The 17,153-nt window shown below is 46.9% G+C and overlaps 1 protein-coding gene across 2 annotated transcripts in view; it reads left to right on the top strand.

The window, feature by feature from the left end:
* Positions 1–14,295, top strand: part of Maml3 (mastermind like transcriptional coactivator 3) — a 529,529-nt gene extending 515,234 nt beyond the window's left edge. For both annotated transcript variants that reach the window (XM_004655829.2, XM_045131178.1), the window contains exons 4-5: positions 3,539–3,623; positions 10,896–14,295. In XM_004655829.2, coding sequence (XP_004655886.1) covers positions 3,539–3,623; positions 10,896–11,890 — 1,080 coding nt within the window. In that variant the 3' untranslated portion in view covers positions 11,891–14,295. The remainder of the gene's footprint in view (positions 1–3,538; positions 3,624–10,895) is intronic.
* The last annotated feature ends 2,858 nt before the right edge of the window (positions 14,296–17,153 follow it).

The raw sequence follows: 17,153 nt of genomic DNA, 5'->3' as shown, positions 1-17,153 counted from the left end.
GCTGTGTGCTGTGCACAAATGTATGTGGACACAGGTCACGTGAGCCAGGAATATAGTAGAGATTGGTGTAGAAAGGCTGACACCAGGATCCAGTCACGTCAGTGGTGTGTCCCACTTACCTGTGCCTGGAGATAACGCTGGTCAGGATGGACGATCTCAGGGGACTCCACACAGTAAGCTCTGAGCTTCCTGTTTTAAGTGTGTGTGTGTGTGTGTGTGTGTGTGTGGTGGTGGTTGTCTGGGATACTGGGATGGAACCCAAGACTTCACACATGCTAGGAAAATGCTCTGCCACTGAGCTCCAGCCCAGCCCTGAGAGTAAATATTAATCGCATGCACATCATGCTAACTTCCTGATTGTTCTCAGTCTCTATGGTTTTAAAAATGTCCTAGCATGGTCCATTTTGGAAACACTTGTGTTTCCTGAAAGGTCATTTGAGGGAGAACAGGATTGGTGACCCTAGGTATCTTTAAGAACTTTTAAATGATTCTCAGTTGGGACTGGAGAGATGGCTTAGCATTTAAGGTGTTTGCCTGCAAAGCCACAGGATCCTGGTTTGATTCTCCAGAACCCCCATAAACCAGAGCACCACTGGGCACTGGCATCTGGAGTTCATTTGCAGTAGCTGGAGGCCCTGGCAATGCCATTCTCTCTCCCTCCCTCCCTCCCTCCCTCTCTCTCTCTCTCTCTCTCTCTGTCTCTCTCTCTCTCTCTCTCTCAATCCCTCTCTCTTTCTTAAATAAATAAATAAATAAATATTTTTTTAGGGCTGGAGAAATGGCTTAGCGGTTAAGTGCTTGCCTATGAAGCCTAAGGACCCCGGTTCAAGGCTCAATTCCCCAGACCCACATAAACCAGATGCACAAGGTAGCGCAGCGCATGTATCTGGAGTTCATTTGCAGTGGCTGGAGGCCCTGATGCACCCATTCTCTATCTCTGCCTCTTTTTCTCTGTCTGTCACTCTCAAATAAATAAATAAAAATAAACAAAAGACTTTAAAAAATAAAATATATTTTAAAAAGATGATTCTCAGTGACTTGGAAATCAGAGTCGTGCAGGTTGAAAGCAGGTGGAAACCAATGTTCACTAACTACCTTCTTCAAGAGTACAGAGCGCATCACCTGGCGTCCGTTCTCCAAGGTTCCACCGAACTTGCAATTTTAGGTCTCAAAGAAACATTGGGATTGTGGGCAGGGCAGATGCCATGCACATGTGAGGACTGACACGTAGGCTCCCGAGCACCCACATAAATGCTGAGGAGGTGTGGTGCTCCCCCACCACCCCATAATCCCAGCCCTCTAGAGGCACAGACAGGGAATCCAGAGGACAAGCTAACAAGACTAGCTGAGTGTTAAAGCCTTGGGTTCAATGAGGAAGGGATGGAGGAAGACACCAGTGTCAACATCTAGCCACACATATGCACACCACACACATGTACGTATGCAAAAAAAAAAAAAAGGTGGAGAAATCTGAGCATTTTTCAAATGGGAAGCCCACAGAGCCAGAGAGAGATGACATTGCAGAGATGGGAAGATGCCTGGCTGGAGGCCACACTGCAGCCCATCACAGGCTAGTTCCTACCTTCCGAGGGGGGCATTTAAATGTTTACACTGCGCAGGAAATTTAGAGGAAAGAGTCACGTAGTTTCTGGCCTACACATTAATGTTCCATGCATTGATTCATTTCGACAGTTTTCTGTAGACTTCTAGAGTAGACATACAGGCTGAGGTCAGCAACAGGGCAGAAAGTACTCTTCTTCTTCTTTTCCTCCTCCTCCTCCTCCCCCTCTTCCCCCTCCCCCTCCTCCTCCTCCTCCTCCTCCTTCTTCTTCTTCTTCTTGCCAGAATGTTGACTGGCCTTTTAGAGGAAAAGAAAGAAAACCAGAAAATTACAGACCTGCCCTGGAACAAATATGAGAGGATAAAAGAGAAGTCAACACAGGTGGTAAGAAGTGGGCTGTGGGTGTTAACTTTCATAAGGAACACTCAGATGAGCTGTGTGAGGCGCTCACAGAGGAAGGTTGCCTGATGCTTGAATATTCAGCAGCTGCGGGAAAGAGGTTAAATGGCATCTGCAGGTCATGCGGCTACTAGACGGCACACTTAGACCTCAGACCTCTTTCCCGCTCTTCCCCTGGCCTTCCTGTCCCTCCTGCACGTGCGTACAGTACAGCAACGATCGTCGCAGCCCACCCGGCCTGCTGACGACCATGTGCATGTTGCAGAATTCCCATGAGAGAACAAAGAAATAAAAACTGCAGGCCTCTGCTCTTAGCATATGTACAAATCCACGTGGTGGCCTCGGGTAGTAAATGCTGAGTATTTGACTTGTAGATGTGTATTTTACAGGCAATGTGGCCTGATGGGAATAAGATCACCCCTTTTTTTAATAGCCCCTACGGAGCCCACTTCCTTATACCCACAGCATCTATTTAGGCCATTAAAGTAGTCGTTTGTTGCTTTGAGCTGGGAGGGACACAGGCTAATGTCACAAATCCATATCAAAGCCTCCCTCACTATACATCCCTCATGAACCTGCAAGTCAAACGTCAGAAATGTGAGAAGGTAACCAGCAAAAAGCATGGACAGACAGACTAGCCCTCGTGGAATGGGTCCATCGTGATAGGTTCATGTACCAGACAGCTCCACAATGCTGGGACGAACATCCAACCAAACACAGTTGTGTGGGAAATATTTCAAGCTTACAGAATCCGGGGGAATCTGGCTCCCATTCATAACTCCAAGCAGAGAGAGACACCATCACTAGCCAGCAAACACGGAAAAAAATAAAATAAAAGCTCAAACCTCTCTGAATTCCTTTGGGCTGGAATTCAGATCCACCCCAGGGACACGCCCCCTGTAGCAGGAGTCTGAAAACTCAGTTTTAATAAAACACCTGAGTCTATGGGGCCATACATTCAAACTACCTCAGTTCATGTGATAGAACAGTGAGATTGAACAAGCCATCACATCAGCATGAGTGAATCTCATTTAAAAAAAAAAAAAGGCAGAGTGCTGGAGAGATGGCTTAGCGGTTAAGCGCTTGCCTGTGCAACCTAAGGACCCCGGTTCGAGGCTCGATTCCCCAGGACCCACGTTAGCCAGATGCACAAGGGGGCGCACGCGTCTGGAGTTCGTCTGCAGTGGCTGGAGGCCCTGGCGCACCCATTCTCTCTATATATCTGCCTCTTTCTCTCTCTGTCTGTCGCTCTCAAATAAATGAATAAAAATAAAAATTTTTAAAAAACTAAGAAAAAGCCCTTTCTATCACATACTGAAGCAGGCATAAGTAATCTAAGTGGTTCAAAATTAGTAAGTGTGCCCTGGATCAAGAGAGAGTGACGCCCTGGCTGGTTACCCGGGGAAACCATCTTGTGAAACTCCATCTTACCTGTGCACTTTGTCGGCCCACGTCTGCGTATATGTTGTCTCAACAGGAAGTTTAGTTTTGGATAAACATCCTCCAAACTGCCAGGGGGCTTAGCTGCGTGATCAGGCGCTGTCTCACCCCTGCCCGGCTTGTGTTCTGTCGTTGCAGCAGCTGCAGCAGCCTCACCTTCCCCGGCAGCACCTCCAGCAGCAGCGGAGCGCGTTCCCGGTGCAGCAGGTCAATCAGTTTCAAGGTGAGGCCGTGTGAATCCGAGGCGGGCACTTGCGTGTGGCTGCTGCGCCCGCCCAGCCTATTTAACAAGCGGCAGAGTCAGGAGAGCTGCCGATCAGAATGGCTTCCCGGGGTCACAGAGAGGGCCCCGGGAGCCCAGGATCTGGCGGAGAGGCAATGCAGACAGCTGTCCTCTACCCTACTTACGGAGTACGTCAAGAGTCAGGAACATACCCATGCTTGATGACCCGGTATCGGCTTTGTTCATGTCCACATGGTCATCCCGGCGACCATAGGGACAAAACGCCTGCGCCTTATCTTTCTTGCTCATCTCAGCAGGTGGGCTGGCCAAACGCTCACTTCTGACAACCCAACAAAAGACTCGATTTACAACTACCTCTAGTCTGCTGAACCCCGAAGACCACTGGGGCCCTGAGAGCAAATGGACTGTTCTGGTCCTGCTGCCATCTGCAGAGAGGTGGCCATGAGCCCCCGTATGCCGGCATAACCTCTGTATAAATAGTACAAGTAGAAGGCCCATTCAAATATCAAGCCCTCCCATGCCTAAGGGAGATCTCTAGAGAGTCCCGTGTAGGGTGGAGGAACAGCCCACAGAACTCTTCCCAATCTAGCCCACAGGGGGGGTCACTTGGCAGCCAAAATCCTAATTCTTGTGAGTTAAAATAACATCAATGTGTTTTGTGAATCAAGATCAGTATTTCCCAACTTGTCAATGTTACCTGCTCCCCTAGAGCTGGAGAGATGGCCTAGTGGTTAAGGTACGTGCAGGCAAAGCCAAAGGGCCCAGATTCAGTTCCCCGGTGCCCACGTGAAGCCAGCTGCACAAGGTGGGCATGTGTCTGGAGTTTGTCTGCAGTGGCTAGAGGCCCTAGCATTCCCATTGCCTCTTTTTCTATGTGCCTCTTTATCCGTCTCTCTCAAATAAATAAATAAATAAAATATTTTAAAAAGAATATGCTAGACAATATGGGGCCTCTTACACAGAAATATGCATGAATGTAACTACATCCAGCACCATTTTATAAATGGGAACCCTCAGGAATTTTTATCAATAGCCTGGGTGAAAAATTTAGGGTAGCATGTTCAGATTTTGAATCGCAGCACATAAGTTTACATACAAACAAGTTCATGGATCAGAAGTAACATGTTTTAACTAAAATACTATAGAGTTTGTCATAGCATATCAGAAACATTTGTTTCTGTTATAAACCCACATGTGTGTGTCGTGGATCGTGTACTATGAGTGTGGCGAAGGACCCTGAGGGCCACTCATGTTTACGGACAGCTGTCCCCAGGGAGTGCCTGTGAAAGCACTAAGACTGTACTAGCTTCCAGTTCCTTCCACTTTGGGCCAGTGACCTTATCTTAATCCCTTTAACTTGGCCCAGGGAAGGACAAAAGGAATTGAATTGTTGGCAGGTACGTGCATGGAATCTGAGCCAATATTCTTTGAAGAATTACGTTTCTTGTTTGAATAGGGAAGAACAGAAGAGAGTCAAGGTGACATGTATAGTTTTTAAATATATATATTATTTGTTTATTTGAGAGAGACAGATAGAATGCGCACACCAGGGACTCTAGCCACTGCAAAAGAACTCCAGAACCATGTGCCACCTTGTGCATCTGGCTTTACATGGGTACTGGGGAATTGAACCTGGGTCCTTTGGCTTTGCTGACAAGCACCTTAACTGCTAAGCCAGCTCTCCAGCCCATAAATAGTTTTTGTTATGAGTCCCTCCTTTCACCTTAGTTCTCAAACTTCAGCACACGTCAGAATCACTGACAAAGCCTTTTACGACTCAGGAACACGGGTAATGGGACCCAATTCCCAGTGGGTGTTTTGTTTTGTTTTGTTTTTGAGACAAGGTCTCATGTACCCCAGGCTGGCTTTAAACTCCCTTTGTACCAAAGGATAACCCTGAACTTCTGATCCTCCTGCCTCTCGACCTCCTGAGTGCTGAGATTACAGATGTTTGCCACCCGGTTTATACAGTGCTGGGAATCAAACCCAGGGCCTTATGCATACTAGGCAAGCAGTCTACCAGGAGCGCCACATCCCAAGCCCCGTCACCAGGGTATCTGAGTCAGTAGTCCTAACTTGAGGTCTGAGAATTGTGTTTCTAATACGTTCCCAGGAGCTGTTCATCCTCCAGGCCAGCAGAACCACACTTGCAGAATTGCTACATCAAATTATGCACTTATTACAATGTAAAATCTGGGGCTGGAGAGATGGTTCAGTGGTTAAGGCTCTTGCCTACAACGCCTAACAACCTAGATTTAATTCCCCAGTACCTACATAAAGCCAGCTGCACAAAATGGTGCATGCATCTGGACTTCATTTACAGTGGTTAGAGGCCCTGGTTCACCCATTGTCTGTCTGTCTGTCTCTCTGTATGTGCTTTTTTTCTGCTTGCAAATAAGTAGATTATTTTTTTTTAAACAATGTAAAATCTAATCAAGCTGACACAGTTTCCTCCCGAGTTTCATAGATTATTTGTACCTCGTTTATTATCTTTTGTAATAAAGGGGGCACACTGAAGTCCAGGGATGCCTCTGTAGTGCAGGACACAGATATATTTTTGTGAGTTGCACTGGATTGGCTTTACCTCCTTGAACTTTGCTGAAACCATAAACCACAAGTAGTTGACACAGAAATTTAGCTCCACATAAGCAAAATAGGGTCTCTGAGCTGATTGGTTTGAGATATAATAGGTTTTTGCTATGTTATGGGTGTGTGTGTGTGTGTGTGTGTATTTCATTGGGACTCTAGATGGTATAGTAAAAAAGAGACAAATTGATAGATAATGAATGTCCTTCAAGGGCAATGGCCAGGGATGTATACTGTACTCCCCTGCGTTACACGTTTTCAAAGGCCTTTTTTTAAAATTTGTGTGTGTGGTATATACACTTGTGTGTGCGGATGTGCGTGACTCCGTGTGCATGCACTTGAAGGCCAGAGGAGAATTCCGGGCATCCGCATCGATTACTCTTCCATATTTCTTTGAGACAGAGTCTCTCATTGAAGCTGGAGCCATTGTTTTTGTTAGCAGTAAACCCCAGAGATTCTCCTGGGCATCACTCAGCCCTGAGGTTACAGGTGAAAGAACACACCTAGCATTTTTTTTCTCTCTTTTTTTTTTTTTTAAATGAAAGAGAGTGAGTGAGAATGAGAGAGAGAGAATTGGTATGCCCCAGCCTCCAGCCACTGCAGCTGAACTCCAGATGTGTGTGTCACCTTGCGCATCTGGCTTACATGGGTTCTGGGGAGTGGAACCTGGGTCCTTGGGTTTTGCAGGCACGCGCCTTAACCACTAAACGATCTCTCTAGCCCCACACCTACTTTTTACATGAGTCCTTGGGATCAAATTCAGGACCTCATGTTTGCAGAGCAAGAATTTTTTACCTGCCTAGCCATTTCAAAGGTCTTAGTAACTCCTTCCCTCACTGAGTTCTTTGCCTTGGGGAAATACTTGTTCTTTACAACTATAAGCTTCTTGAGAGTGAAAATATAGACCCTTTTAGGGGAAAATGCCTATTATTGTCTATGGAAGCTTCTCATTGACACTGTCATGTTAACCAGCAGGCAAGAGAATACATGAGAATACAGTGCTTCACAATGATCTGTTTTAGACAAAATGAAAAGGTATTCTTTTTAATGTATGTAGTAATCAGGTAAAGCAGTTTAATTCTTTGAATTCATTTGAATTTTTTCCCTTTACAGATTTAAAATTAACAAAGGCATAAAATGAGATTAATAAAACGGCTTCTCACCTCACTTAACTTGAAGATATTGGGCAGATTGCTGAGTTTTCAATGGTTTCTTAAAAAAATAAGAATTAGGGCTGGAGGCACGGCTTAGCAGTTAAGGCTCTTGCCTGCAAAGCCAAAGGACCAAGGTTTGATTCCCCCAGGACCCATGTAAGCCAGATGCACAAGGTGGCACATGCGTCTGGAGTTCGTTTGCAGTGGCTGGAGGCCCTGGAGTGCCCATTCTCTCCATCCCCCCCACCCTCTCTCTTTCTCTCTGTCAAATAAATAAATAAAAATAAAATATATTTAAAAAAATAAGAATTGCATCTAGATGGCTCAGTGGATAAAAAGCAGAACCCCTGTAAAAAGCCAGCTGCTCCAGCAGGCCTCTGTGAGATGTAATGGTAACGAGAGACCTGCCTCGAACAAAATACAAGATGAGGACCGATAACCAAGGGTCTCTTTTGACCTCCATGCATAGCCCGCCCAACACACAGAATTACATCTAGATAGTTCATACACACTAAGTAAAAATAATTGTTGTTTTGATGATTGGTTCAGTCCCTGACAAAGGGCCCGCTAAGAAAGAAACCTACTTCTCATTCACATATTAGAGCAACACAGTATGAAGGCCTTCAGCATTTGCATTATAAATATACAACAACAACAGCAAAATGGTCTTTTTTCTGTTTCCAGCAGGCCAGCGGCCTAGACATATAATTTAGGTCTGGCCAATTAACCTCTGAGTCAGCAATATTTTTCACTTAACTTTTTCTACAAACAACTCAGTATCTCATTGTATTATAGTTGATCTGATTGGCTATGCAGTCAATACAAATTTACTGGTTAAGGCCACAAAACTTTATAACACGATTTCAAATTGCCATCCAAGATTTAACCAAGAACTACCCCCTGCCACCCGAGGTAGGGTTTCATTCTAGCCCAGGTTGACCTGGAATTCAGTATGTAGTCTCAGGGTGGCCTTGAACTCACGGCGATCCTCCTATCCCAGCCTCCCGCGTGCTGGGATCAAAGGCGTGCACCACCACACCTGGCTTACCAAGAACTTTAATACATACATATATATATATATATATATTTAATTTATTCATTTGCACCCTACAGCAAGAAGGGAAACAGAAGACAGAACAATCTCGCAGAACTTCACAGGCCAGCTAGCTTTGAGAACAGCGGCAGTAGACAACAGCAGGAAACCCTGCTTCAAACAAGGTGGAAGACTAGGACAGACACCCAAAGGTGTCCTCTGACCTCCACACCCCACGGCACACATGCACACAGACACAATAATCTCTTCATTAAAATAAAGCTTAAAACAAAAAGTGGAAATATTTCTAAAGATCTACTCAAGATCTTCCAGCTCTCTCCACAGTAAGCATTTCAGTTTTTAATGCCACATGATATTGATCCCAACCCACAAAAGCTTAAGTCATAATCAAAATTCCCATAATTTTCATTCTTAAAGAAAGGAAGACAATATAGAGACATAGTTGCTGCCCAGAAATCAATAACCCCATCAGAAAGACAAAACAACAAAGTTCCTCAGTGATCTACCAACATGCCAGACTTAACAAGGCTGGACTATGCTTACCTGCTTTTTCATCCCAGGTCCAGGTGCAATCAAGTTTGCTTATCATATTGATTAACCTTCCATGCTCTGTCTTCTTTAAATGCCCAGAAGTGGGGGGAAACTTTTTCTTTTTCTCGTAGACTCAATCATTAGCAGGGACAGCGGAAATCCATTTTGCATGTGCCTGTGCATGGATGGGGGCTTTGTGGGTGATGTGTGATTGCCCTGCCTCATGTGGGCACTTCCAGGGGACATATAAAGGACTCCCTGGTCCACCTATTGGAAGCTGAGTGACTTGGTGTGGAGCCTTTGGTCAGCTGCCCCCTGGTGGCCAGTCCCGGGGATTGACCCGAGGGCTTCACACATTTAGGCAGTGCTCTACCAATCAACTACATTCCCGGCCCTCTGGCCAACCTTTACACACCGTTATTGAAACTGTATTCCTGGGCTGAAGAGATGGTTCAGCAGTTAAAGGAGCTTGCTTGCAAATCCTGATGGCCTGGGGTTCGATTCTCCAGTACCCATATAAAGCCAGACGCACAAAGTGGCACACACATCCAGAGTTCATTTGCAGTGGAAGGAGGCCCTGGTGCACCCATTCTCTCTCTCTCTCTCTCTCTCTCTCTCTCTCTCTCTCTCTCTCTCTGTCTCTCTCTCTCTCTCTCTCTCATAAATATAGATGAATAAATGTTTACTTTTTTAAAAGGGGATACATTTTGCTGCAGAAAAGCAGAGTTTGTTGCCAGGTTTCAGGAAGCAGGATGGCTTCTCTTGTCAGCCTCAGGAGCTGGTTCACGTGCACCGACCCGGTATGACCCAGAGACTCCATTCGGGAGCATGGGGAAAGCTGAAGGGTGCTTCTCAACACTGTCCCCTCTGTCAGAAGAGGTTCAGGGCAGAGCTAATGACGGTCTCTCCCTCCCAAATCTACTCACATCTTAACGAGGGAAGTCAGCCTAATGGGTTTCATTGAGAGTATTCTGGATCCTGGTCCCTCCCTTGCCAAGTAAGGGTGTTGATAGTACTCTGAGGTGGCTAAGCAGTTAAGGTGCTTGCCTGTGAAGTCTAAGGACCCAGGTTCAATTCCCCAGCACGCTTGTCAGCCAGATGCCCAAGCTGGTGCATGTGTCTAGAGTTCATTTGCAGTGTCCAGAGGCCCTGGCGTACCCATTCTCTCCCATTCTCTCTCCCTCCCTCTCTCTCTCTCTCTCTCTCTCTCTCTCTCATGAATAATTAAATAAATAAAATACTTTAGAAAAATTGTACTTTCTACTGATGCATGTACCACCTTGTGCATCTGGCTTTACAAGGATACTGGGGAATTAAACCCTGGCCATCAGACTTTGAAAGCAAACACCATTTCCCCAGCCCTCTCCCCTTCTTTTGAGACAAGATCTCACTGTGTGCCTCAAGCTGGCCTGGAACTCACTATACAGCCCCAGGCTGGTCTTGAACTTTCAATCTTTATGCCTCTGCTTCCTGACTTGCGTGTCCCACCAGCTCATATTTCTTAACTCTGCCCAAGATGTAAATTCTTCCTCACTTCCAACGAAAAGGATATGTCACTGAGCTGGTGATACAATATCCAGAGAAGTGAGAAACAATTTGCTTCTGAAGTGTGAACAAATACAACATCATGGTGTGACCGCAATTTTGTGTGTGTATTTAAATGTAAGTAAAAGTTGACAGAGATCATCATCTTTGGATAGTAGAAATTTGGGTGATAATGTTTCTCTTTGTTCTTTTCAATACTTTACACATTTTTCACAATTAGCATTAAAGATAAATATATAGATAGATATAGATATACATTTATTATCAGAGTACCTTTCTTGTGAAGGAATATCGTCAGTCCCAAAGAAAATTTCAACGAGCTCTTATACTACATATTGCATTGAAGAAAAGTGCGTAATGGGTGTCCTTGCTTTCCCCTAGGCTCACCCCAGGACATAGCAGCCGTGCGAAGCCAAGCAACCCTCCAGAGCATGCGAACGTCACGGCTGATGGCCCAGAACACGGGCATGATGGGAATGGGGCCTTCCCAGACCCCGGGGACAATGGCCACAGCAGCGGCCCAGTCAGAGATGGGACTGGCTCCCTACAGCACCCCTCCGACCAGCCAGCCGGGAATGTACAACATGAGCACAGGAATGGCCCAGCTGATGCAGCACCCAAACCAAAGCGGCATGAGCATGCCACACAGCCAAGGCCAGGGACCGCGGCAGCCTGCCTCTGGCCAAGGCGCAGGAATGGTGGGTGGCTTCGGGCAAAGCATGCTGGTAAACTCAGCCCTTTCTCAGCAACACCAGCAGCTGAAAGGCCCAGTGGGCCAAGCCTTGCCTCGAGCCCAAGGGCCCCCACGGCTTCAGAGCATCATGGGAACGGCCCAGCAAGGAGCGCGAAGCTGGCCACAGAGAGGCGTGCAGGCGATGCCCACGAGGACTAGTGGAGACCTGGCACCGTTCAACAATGGCACCGGCTACCCACTTCAAGCTGGCCAGCCAAGGCTCACCAAGCAACACTTCCCACAGGGGCTGAGTCAGTCGGTCATGGACGCTAACACCGGTGCAGTGAGGACCCTGAATCCAGCTGCTATGGGGCGGCCGATGATGCCACCGCTGCCTGGACAGCAAGGCACCGGCCAGGTGAGGCCGTTGGTCATGTCTGGCCAAGGTGTCTCCGGCATGCCCGCATTCAGCCAGACCCCAGCACAGCAGCAGATGCCTGTGGGCAACTTTGCCGCGGGCAGCCAGGGCCAGGCTTATGAGCGGAACCCCACTCAGGACATGCCATACAGTTACAGCGGGGAGGGTGCCGCGGCCTCCTTCCCGGGCCTCACTGACAGCCCCGACCTTGTAGACTCCATCATGAAAGGGGGCCCCGGGGACGAGTGGATGCGAGAGCTTGATGAACTCTTTAGTAACCCCTAGTCTAGAGGGGATCGAGAGGTACAGCGGGAGTCGGGGAGAGCTTCGCGAGAGAAAAAGAAACAGGATGCTAACCCATCCTTGTTTTTTGTGTTGTTTTTTTGACCCACGTACACTAAGAAAATAGAGCTGGCTGAGAGTGGAAGATCCAGGTGTGGAGGCTCAGCCCCACGGGGCCTCACTCCACCTGATTTTCACACAGCAATCGAGAGGAGATGCCATGCAGAGCCCTGCTGCAGAGAAGGGGCGTGGAGGGCGAGTGGGGAAGTCAAGGCAGCAGGAGCTCCTCTGCTCACTACCCCTGTGTCCGCCTGGTCCGGTAATAGCAGCTCCAGCTCAGAGGGACTGTAGGCCAAGGTGACATTCCCTTGGACCCTCCTGTCCCAGGTCCCAAGACTGCAGCTTTGGAGAGGAGAGATGGAGCCTCGCCTGGAGAGAGCCCTGTAGAGGCTGCTAGGTGGCACACAGGCCACCTGCGTCGGTCCCAGGTGTTCCCAACGCTGGGATGGGGAAAGAGAAGTCCAAACACACTCCCGGGACCAGAGGCCCGGGCACAAAGAGCAGAGAGCTGGCCCCATGGAGGCAAGCAAGGATCCTACAGACCTTTCTGTCTCCGGCCCTGCAGTGGCCCTCAGGAATGACATGGCATTGCTGCTGGAAAGCCAGCTATGCTTGAGAAGGTCCCGCCTAGAAGTCCCTCCAGGCAGATTCTGCTGGTGGCCGTAGGGGCGGTCACTCCTGGGTTGGATGAGCCTCTTGGGATCTCCATTCGATCTGACACTCTCAAGTGGTTCTCACCCACTGAGCAGGTGGAGAGATCCCTGCTACAATCTGTTCACTGCCAGAGAGATTGCCTTCCTCCTCAACCACTGCTTCTACTCTTCCTGGATCCCAGCCTGCCTTCCCTTCTCCTTACAGATTTCCAAGAAGTGAAGCTTCGAGCAGAGTCAGAAATACCCATAAGAACAACTGAGACAGTGTTGAAATGCAGACGTAGCTCCAGGGCTGTCTTCGTCCAGCACGCGTACAGTCAAACAGCTCCTCTCAGAACCAAGTGGGCTGCACTAGTGTCCGGAGCCAGTTTCTAAGAGCCACACCCACACTGCTCATTGCTCCAGGGAGGAACGGCCTGGAGGGCACCAAGTCTGGTGGTTCCCTTTGGACCATCCAAGGGTGGTGACTGCCCAAAATTAGTTTTGCTCATCAGAAAGACAGATATCAAGTCCTAGAGATGAAGAGCAGAAACCTCAATAGCTCCACCTTGCAAATATGATGGAAAAAGGGAGAAGATATGATGGTACCTTTCCCAAGAGCAATCGACCTCAAAAGCTCTGATGAGCTGTTCTCTGTGTAACTTGGCCATTTCTTCCCTAAGTGAAATCATCAACGGGGAGAGGCCAGCAGCCTCCACTGTCACGAGTAGTGTCCTCTCCTGTAGTCCTGTTTTGGAGGTCACGTGGCCCTTGTCCACCATGTGTGCTTTCCTCCCGTGTCCTACATACTGGCTTTCTTCTGTGCATTCGTTCACACAGACCTCGCCACAGAAGGTCAGGGCTGGCGGGGGTGCAGTGGCCAGACCTGGGGAAGTCCAGAGATGCTGGGGCAGAGGGTTATGGAGGAGAGAAATGGCCCTTGACTCATTCTCCATATGCCAAGGGTTTTAGACTTGCTCAGTAAGGGACACAAGGTAAAGCCAGAGGCACCAGGTTGATGGGCCATGGACCTCTCTCCAAAGAGTTGGTGGCGGGGTGACTGTGAACTCCCTGAATGGCCACCAGGGAAACCGAGTGGAAACATACATGAAAACCAAAAATAATAATAAATAATAATAAGTAAACAAATGAGAAGAGATAGAATACATAATTATCACTTTTTCCTGCCAGGTACAGGAAAGAAATATATAAGCAATGATGAGAAACTGGAGGCCAATGGAGAGAGGGGCCTCCTTTATCTTATAAAGCCTCCTCCAAGTGCTCAGTACGGGGACCAACTAATAGAGAGGTAGATTTTAATAAGATTTTGTTTTGTTTTTACTACGGTGCTGATGTATATGTAATGTCTAAAAAAAGTTATTTGTACATAAGTTTTTACAATACTACAGATATCACTGGGTCTACTAGCTGTAAAAAGTATACATATAAAATATATATATATATATACTGTTTGTTTAAAAATAGAGTATTTTTATTTCATTCCTTAACTCATCATCGCAGCCGTGGCATTACACTTCAGATGACATCTAATGACTAATTTGTACTGTATGACCTCTGGCAACTTGCTCCATTTTATTCAGATTTTTCTAGTTTTCTGTTTTTACTTTGTACATTGAGCATCGCTTATTTCCTTTCAAGAAATGTACAGAACTCTGAAATGTAGAAATGAAGTGATGTTGGCATACCACTTTTAAAGAAAAAAAACAAAAAAATAAAACATCATTATCTGAATCAAAATATTTATTGTTCATTTCCAGACCCTCGGCACTAGTTAAGCTGGCACATTATTCCCATGGTTTAATGGGTGAATTGCAAATTCTTTTCTCAAAATTTTGATCTCATTGTTTTCACATTTACTTGACAGTAGAAATCAGTAATTCCCAGCCTTTATAAGTCAACCTCACAACTGAAACTTTCTGAATTTGCTGGAGCGCTGAGGGATGGGGCACATATTAGGAGGAATGTCTGTGTTGCAAGAGACCCAGAGGTCTGTCTACAGATTCCTATCAGAGCAATTCACTTTCAGAATGGCCAACTCAGAGGACTCAGAAAATGGGATAGTGAATTTTCAAAACAATTTTCTTTATTTACATATTCATTTTACCATTTGCTTATTTATTTGAGGTGGGGGAATGGGTGTGCCAAGGTTTCTAGCTACTATAAAGAAACAAACTCCAGGGCTGGAGAGATGGCTTAGCGGTTAAGCGCTTGTCTGTGAAGCCTAAGGACCCCGTTTCGAGGCTCGATTCCCCAGGACCCACGTTAGCCAGATGCATACGGGGGCACACACATCTGGAATTCGTCTGCAGTGGTTGGAGACCCTGGCGTGCCCATTCTCTCTCTCTCTCTCTCTCTCTCTCTCTCTCTCTCTGCCTCTTTCTCTGTCTGTCGCTCTCAAATAAATAAATAAAAATAAACCAAAAATTTAAAAAAAGAAACAAACTCCAGACAAGTGTGCCACCTTGTGCGTCTGGCTTTATGTGCTGGGAAACCAAATCCAGGTCCTTAGACTTAGCAGTCAAGCACATGCTGAGCCATCTCTCCTGCCCCCATTGGTGACTTCTTTTAAATTACTATGTTTTACTAAGTAGTCTTGTACTCAGTGGATACAGTCAAGTTGGTACCATTGTTAGGCTCATCCATGTCCTCCCCCCTCCCCTTGGCCCCTCCTTGTTGAGGTATATGGGTCATCATTGTGGACTTAGCCCTCAGTGATGGGTAGGACGCAGAGACATTTCTCCAGATAGTGACTTTTAAAAAGATATTTTGATTTGTTTATTTTAGAGAGAATGGGCACACCAGGACATCCTGCTGCTGCAAACAAACTCCAGAGGCATGTGTTGCTCTGTGTGTCTGGCTTTATGTGGGCACTGGGGAATTGACCCTGGGCTGGCAGGTTCTGCACTCAAGCATCTTTAACGTCTGAACAATCTCTCCGATAATGAAAATTTAATGGGGAAAGATTTTGAGACCCCCCCCCACCCCAACTCCTGGTGTTCGTTATTTCTACAAGCCCACATGGATGGCACCCCTCACATCAGGGTCCAGCCCAGCTTTTGCCTACACTAATCCTGAAAGTGTTTGTCCGTGTATATCATCTATTAACTTTAGCTAATAACCATCCACTGGAGCAGGACTGAACCACTTACCTCGTTCAGACAGACCCGGATAGTGAATGACCCTTCAGCTCACTGGGCTGTGTCGCTTAAAGTTGTCCCCTACGCTTGGTTTATGCTCCTTCCTCAATCTCGTTGCTCTATTCTTTCCTTATCTCCTCCTTGGAGCCTTTGGTTTCACTCACTTCCTGCTGCTAAGACAAAATTCCTGACCAAAAGGAAAGGTTCGCTGCAGCATTCAGCATGGCAGGCCAGGAGAGACGTAGGAACCGGGCACATTCAGTCCAACACTGAGAAGCAAATCAGCGAGGTGAGCGCCGCTGCTCAGCCAGCTCCCTCCCGGGTACACAGCCTGGGACCAGGGCTCATGGGAATGGTACTGCCCACTTTAGGTCAACCCTCCCATCTCCATTAACCTACTCAACCCCTCACAGGTATTTCCAGAGGCTACCTGAATCTAAATGATCCCTCACAGGTGACTCTAGGCCCTGTCAAGTTGACCATATAAAGCATCACCTGGGGACACATTTTTCCACTGCTGTGGGACCTGTCCTGAGTCATACAGTAAAACAATGTGTCCCAAAACTCTGTGAGTCAGGCAGAAAAGCAGATCACAGAAAAACATCAGCATTAAAAACGGGGCTAAGGGGGCGCTGGAGGGATGGCTCAGCAGTTAAGGTGTATACCTGCAAAGCCAAAGGATCCAGGTTTGGTTCCCCAGGACCCACGTTGGCCAGATGCACAAGGGGGCACATGCATCTGGAGTTTGTTTACAGTGACTGGAGGCCCTGGTGTGCCCATTCTCTCTCTCTCTCTCCCTCTTTCTCTGTCAAATAAATAAATAAAATAAAGGGTTTTTCCTTTAAAAAAAAATGTGTCTAGGGCTGGAGAGGTGGCTCAGCAGTTAAAGGCACTTGCCTGCAAAGCCTAACAACCCAAGCTGGAGTCCCCAACGTCCTCATAAAGCCAGCTGCACAGGACGGCATATGTGTCTGGAGTTTGTTTGCAATCGCAAGTCCTGGCTCTCCCATGCACTCTTCTCTCTTTCTCTCTTTCTCTCAAATACATAAATAAAAATCTTTAAAAAAAAATGGGTTCAGAGCTGGAGAGATGGCTCAGTGGTTAAACACACTTGCCTGCAAAGCCTAACAACCAGAGTTTGATTCTCCAATACCCAGGTAAAGCCAGATGCATAAGGTGGCGCATACATCCAGAGTTCATTGACAGCGGCTGGAGGCCCTGGTGCGCCCATTCTGTTTGTTTCTCTTCTCTCTATCTCTCTGTGCTTGCCAAAATAAATAGTCTAACATAAAATAAAAATGGGTCCAAAACAAAGGTGAATTTTAAGATACATAAACCAAAAGAAAGAATGAACTTGACTGGGGAAGAAGAGGCTGGCCTTGATCCTGGTAGTTGTGCTTCATAGACTAATACAGA

This window comes from Jaculus jaculus, chromosome 12 (assembly GCF_020740685.1).
Source record: "Jaculus jaculus isolate mJacJac1 chromosome 12, mJacJac1.mat.Y.cur, whole genome shotgun sequence".
NCBI classification, from domain to species: domain Eukaryota; kingdom Metazoa; phylum Chordata; class Mammalia; order Rodentia; family Dipodidae; genus Jaculus; species Jaculus jaculus.
The sequence above is the reverse complement of the archived record's forward strand: the minus strand, read 5'-3'. Positions and strand labels throughout refer to the sequence as shown.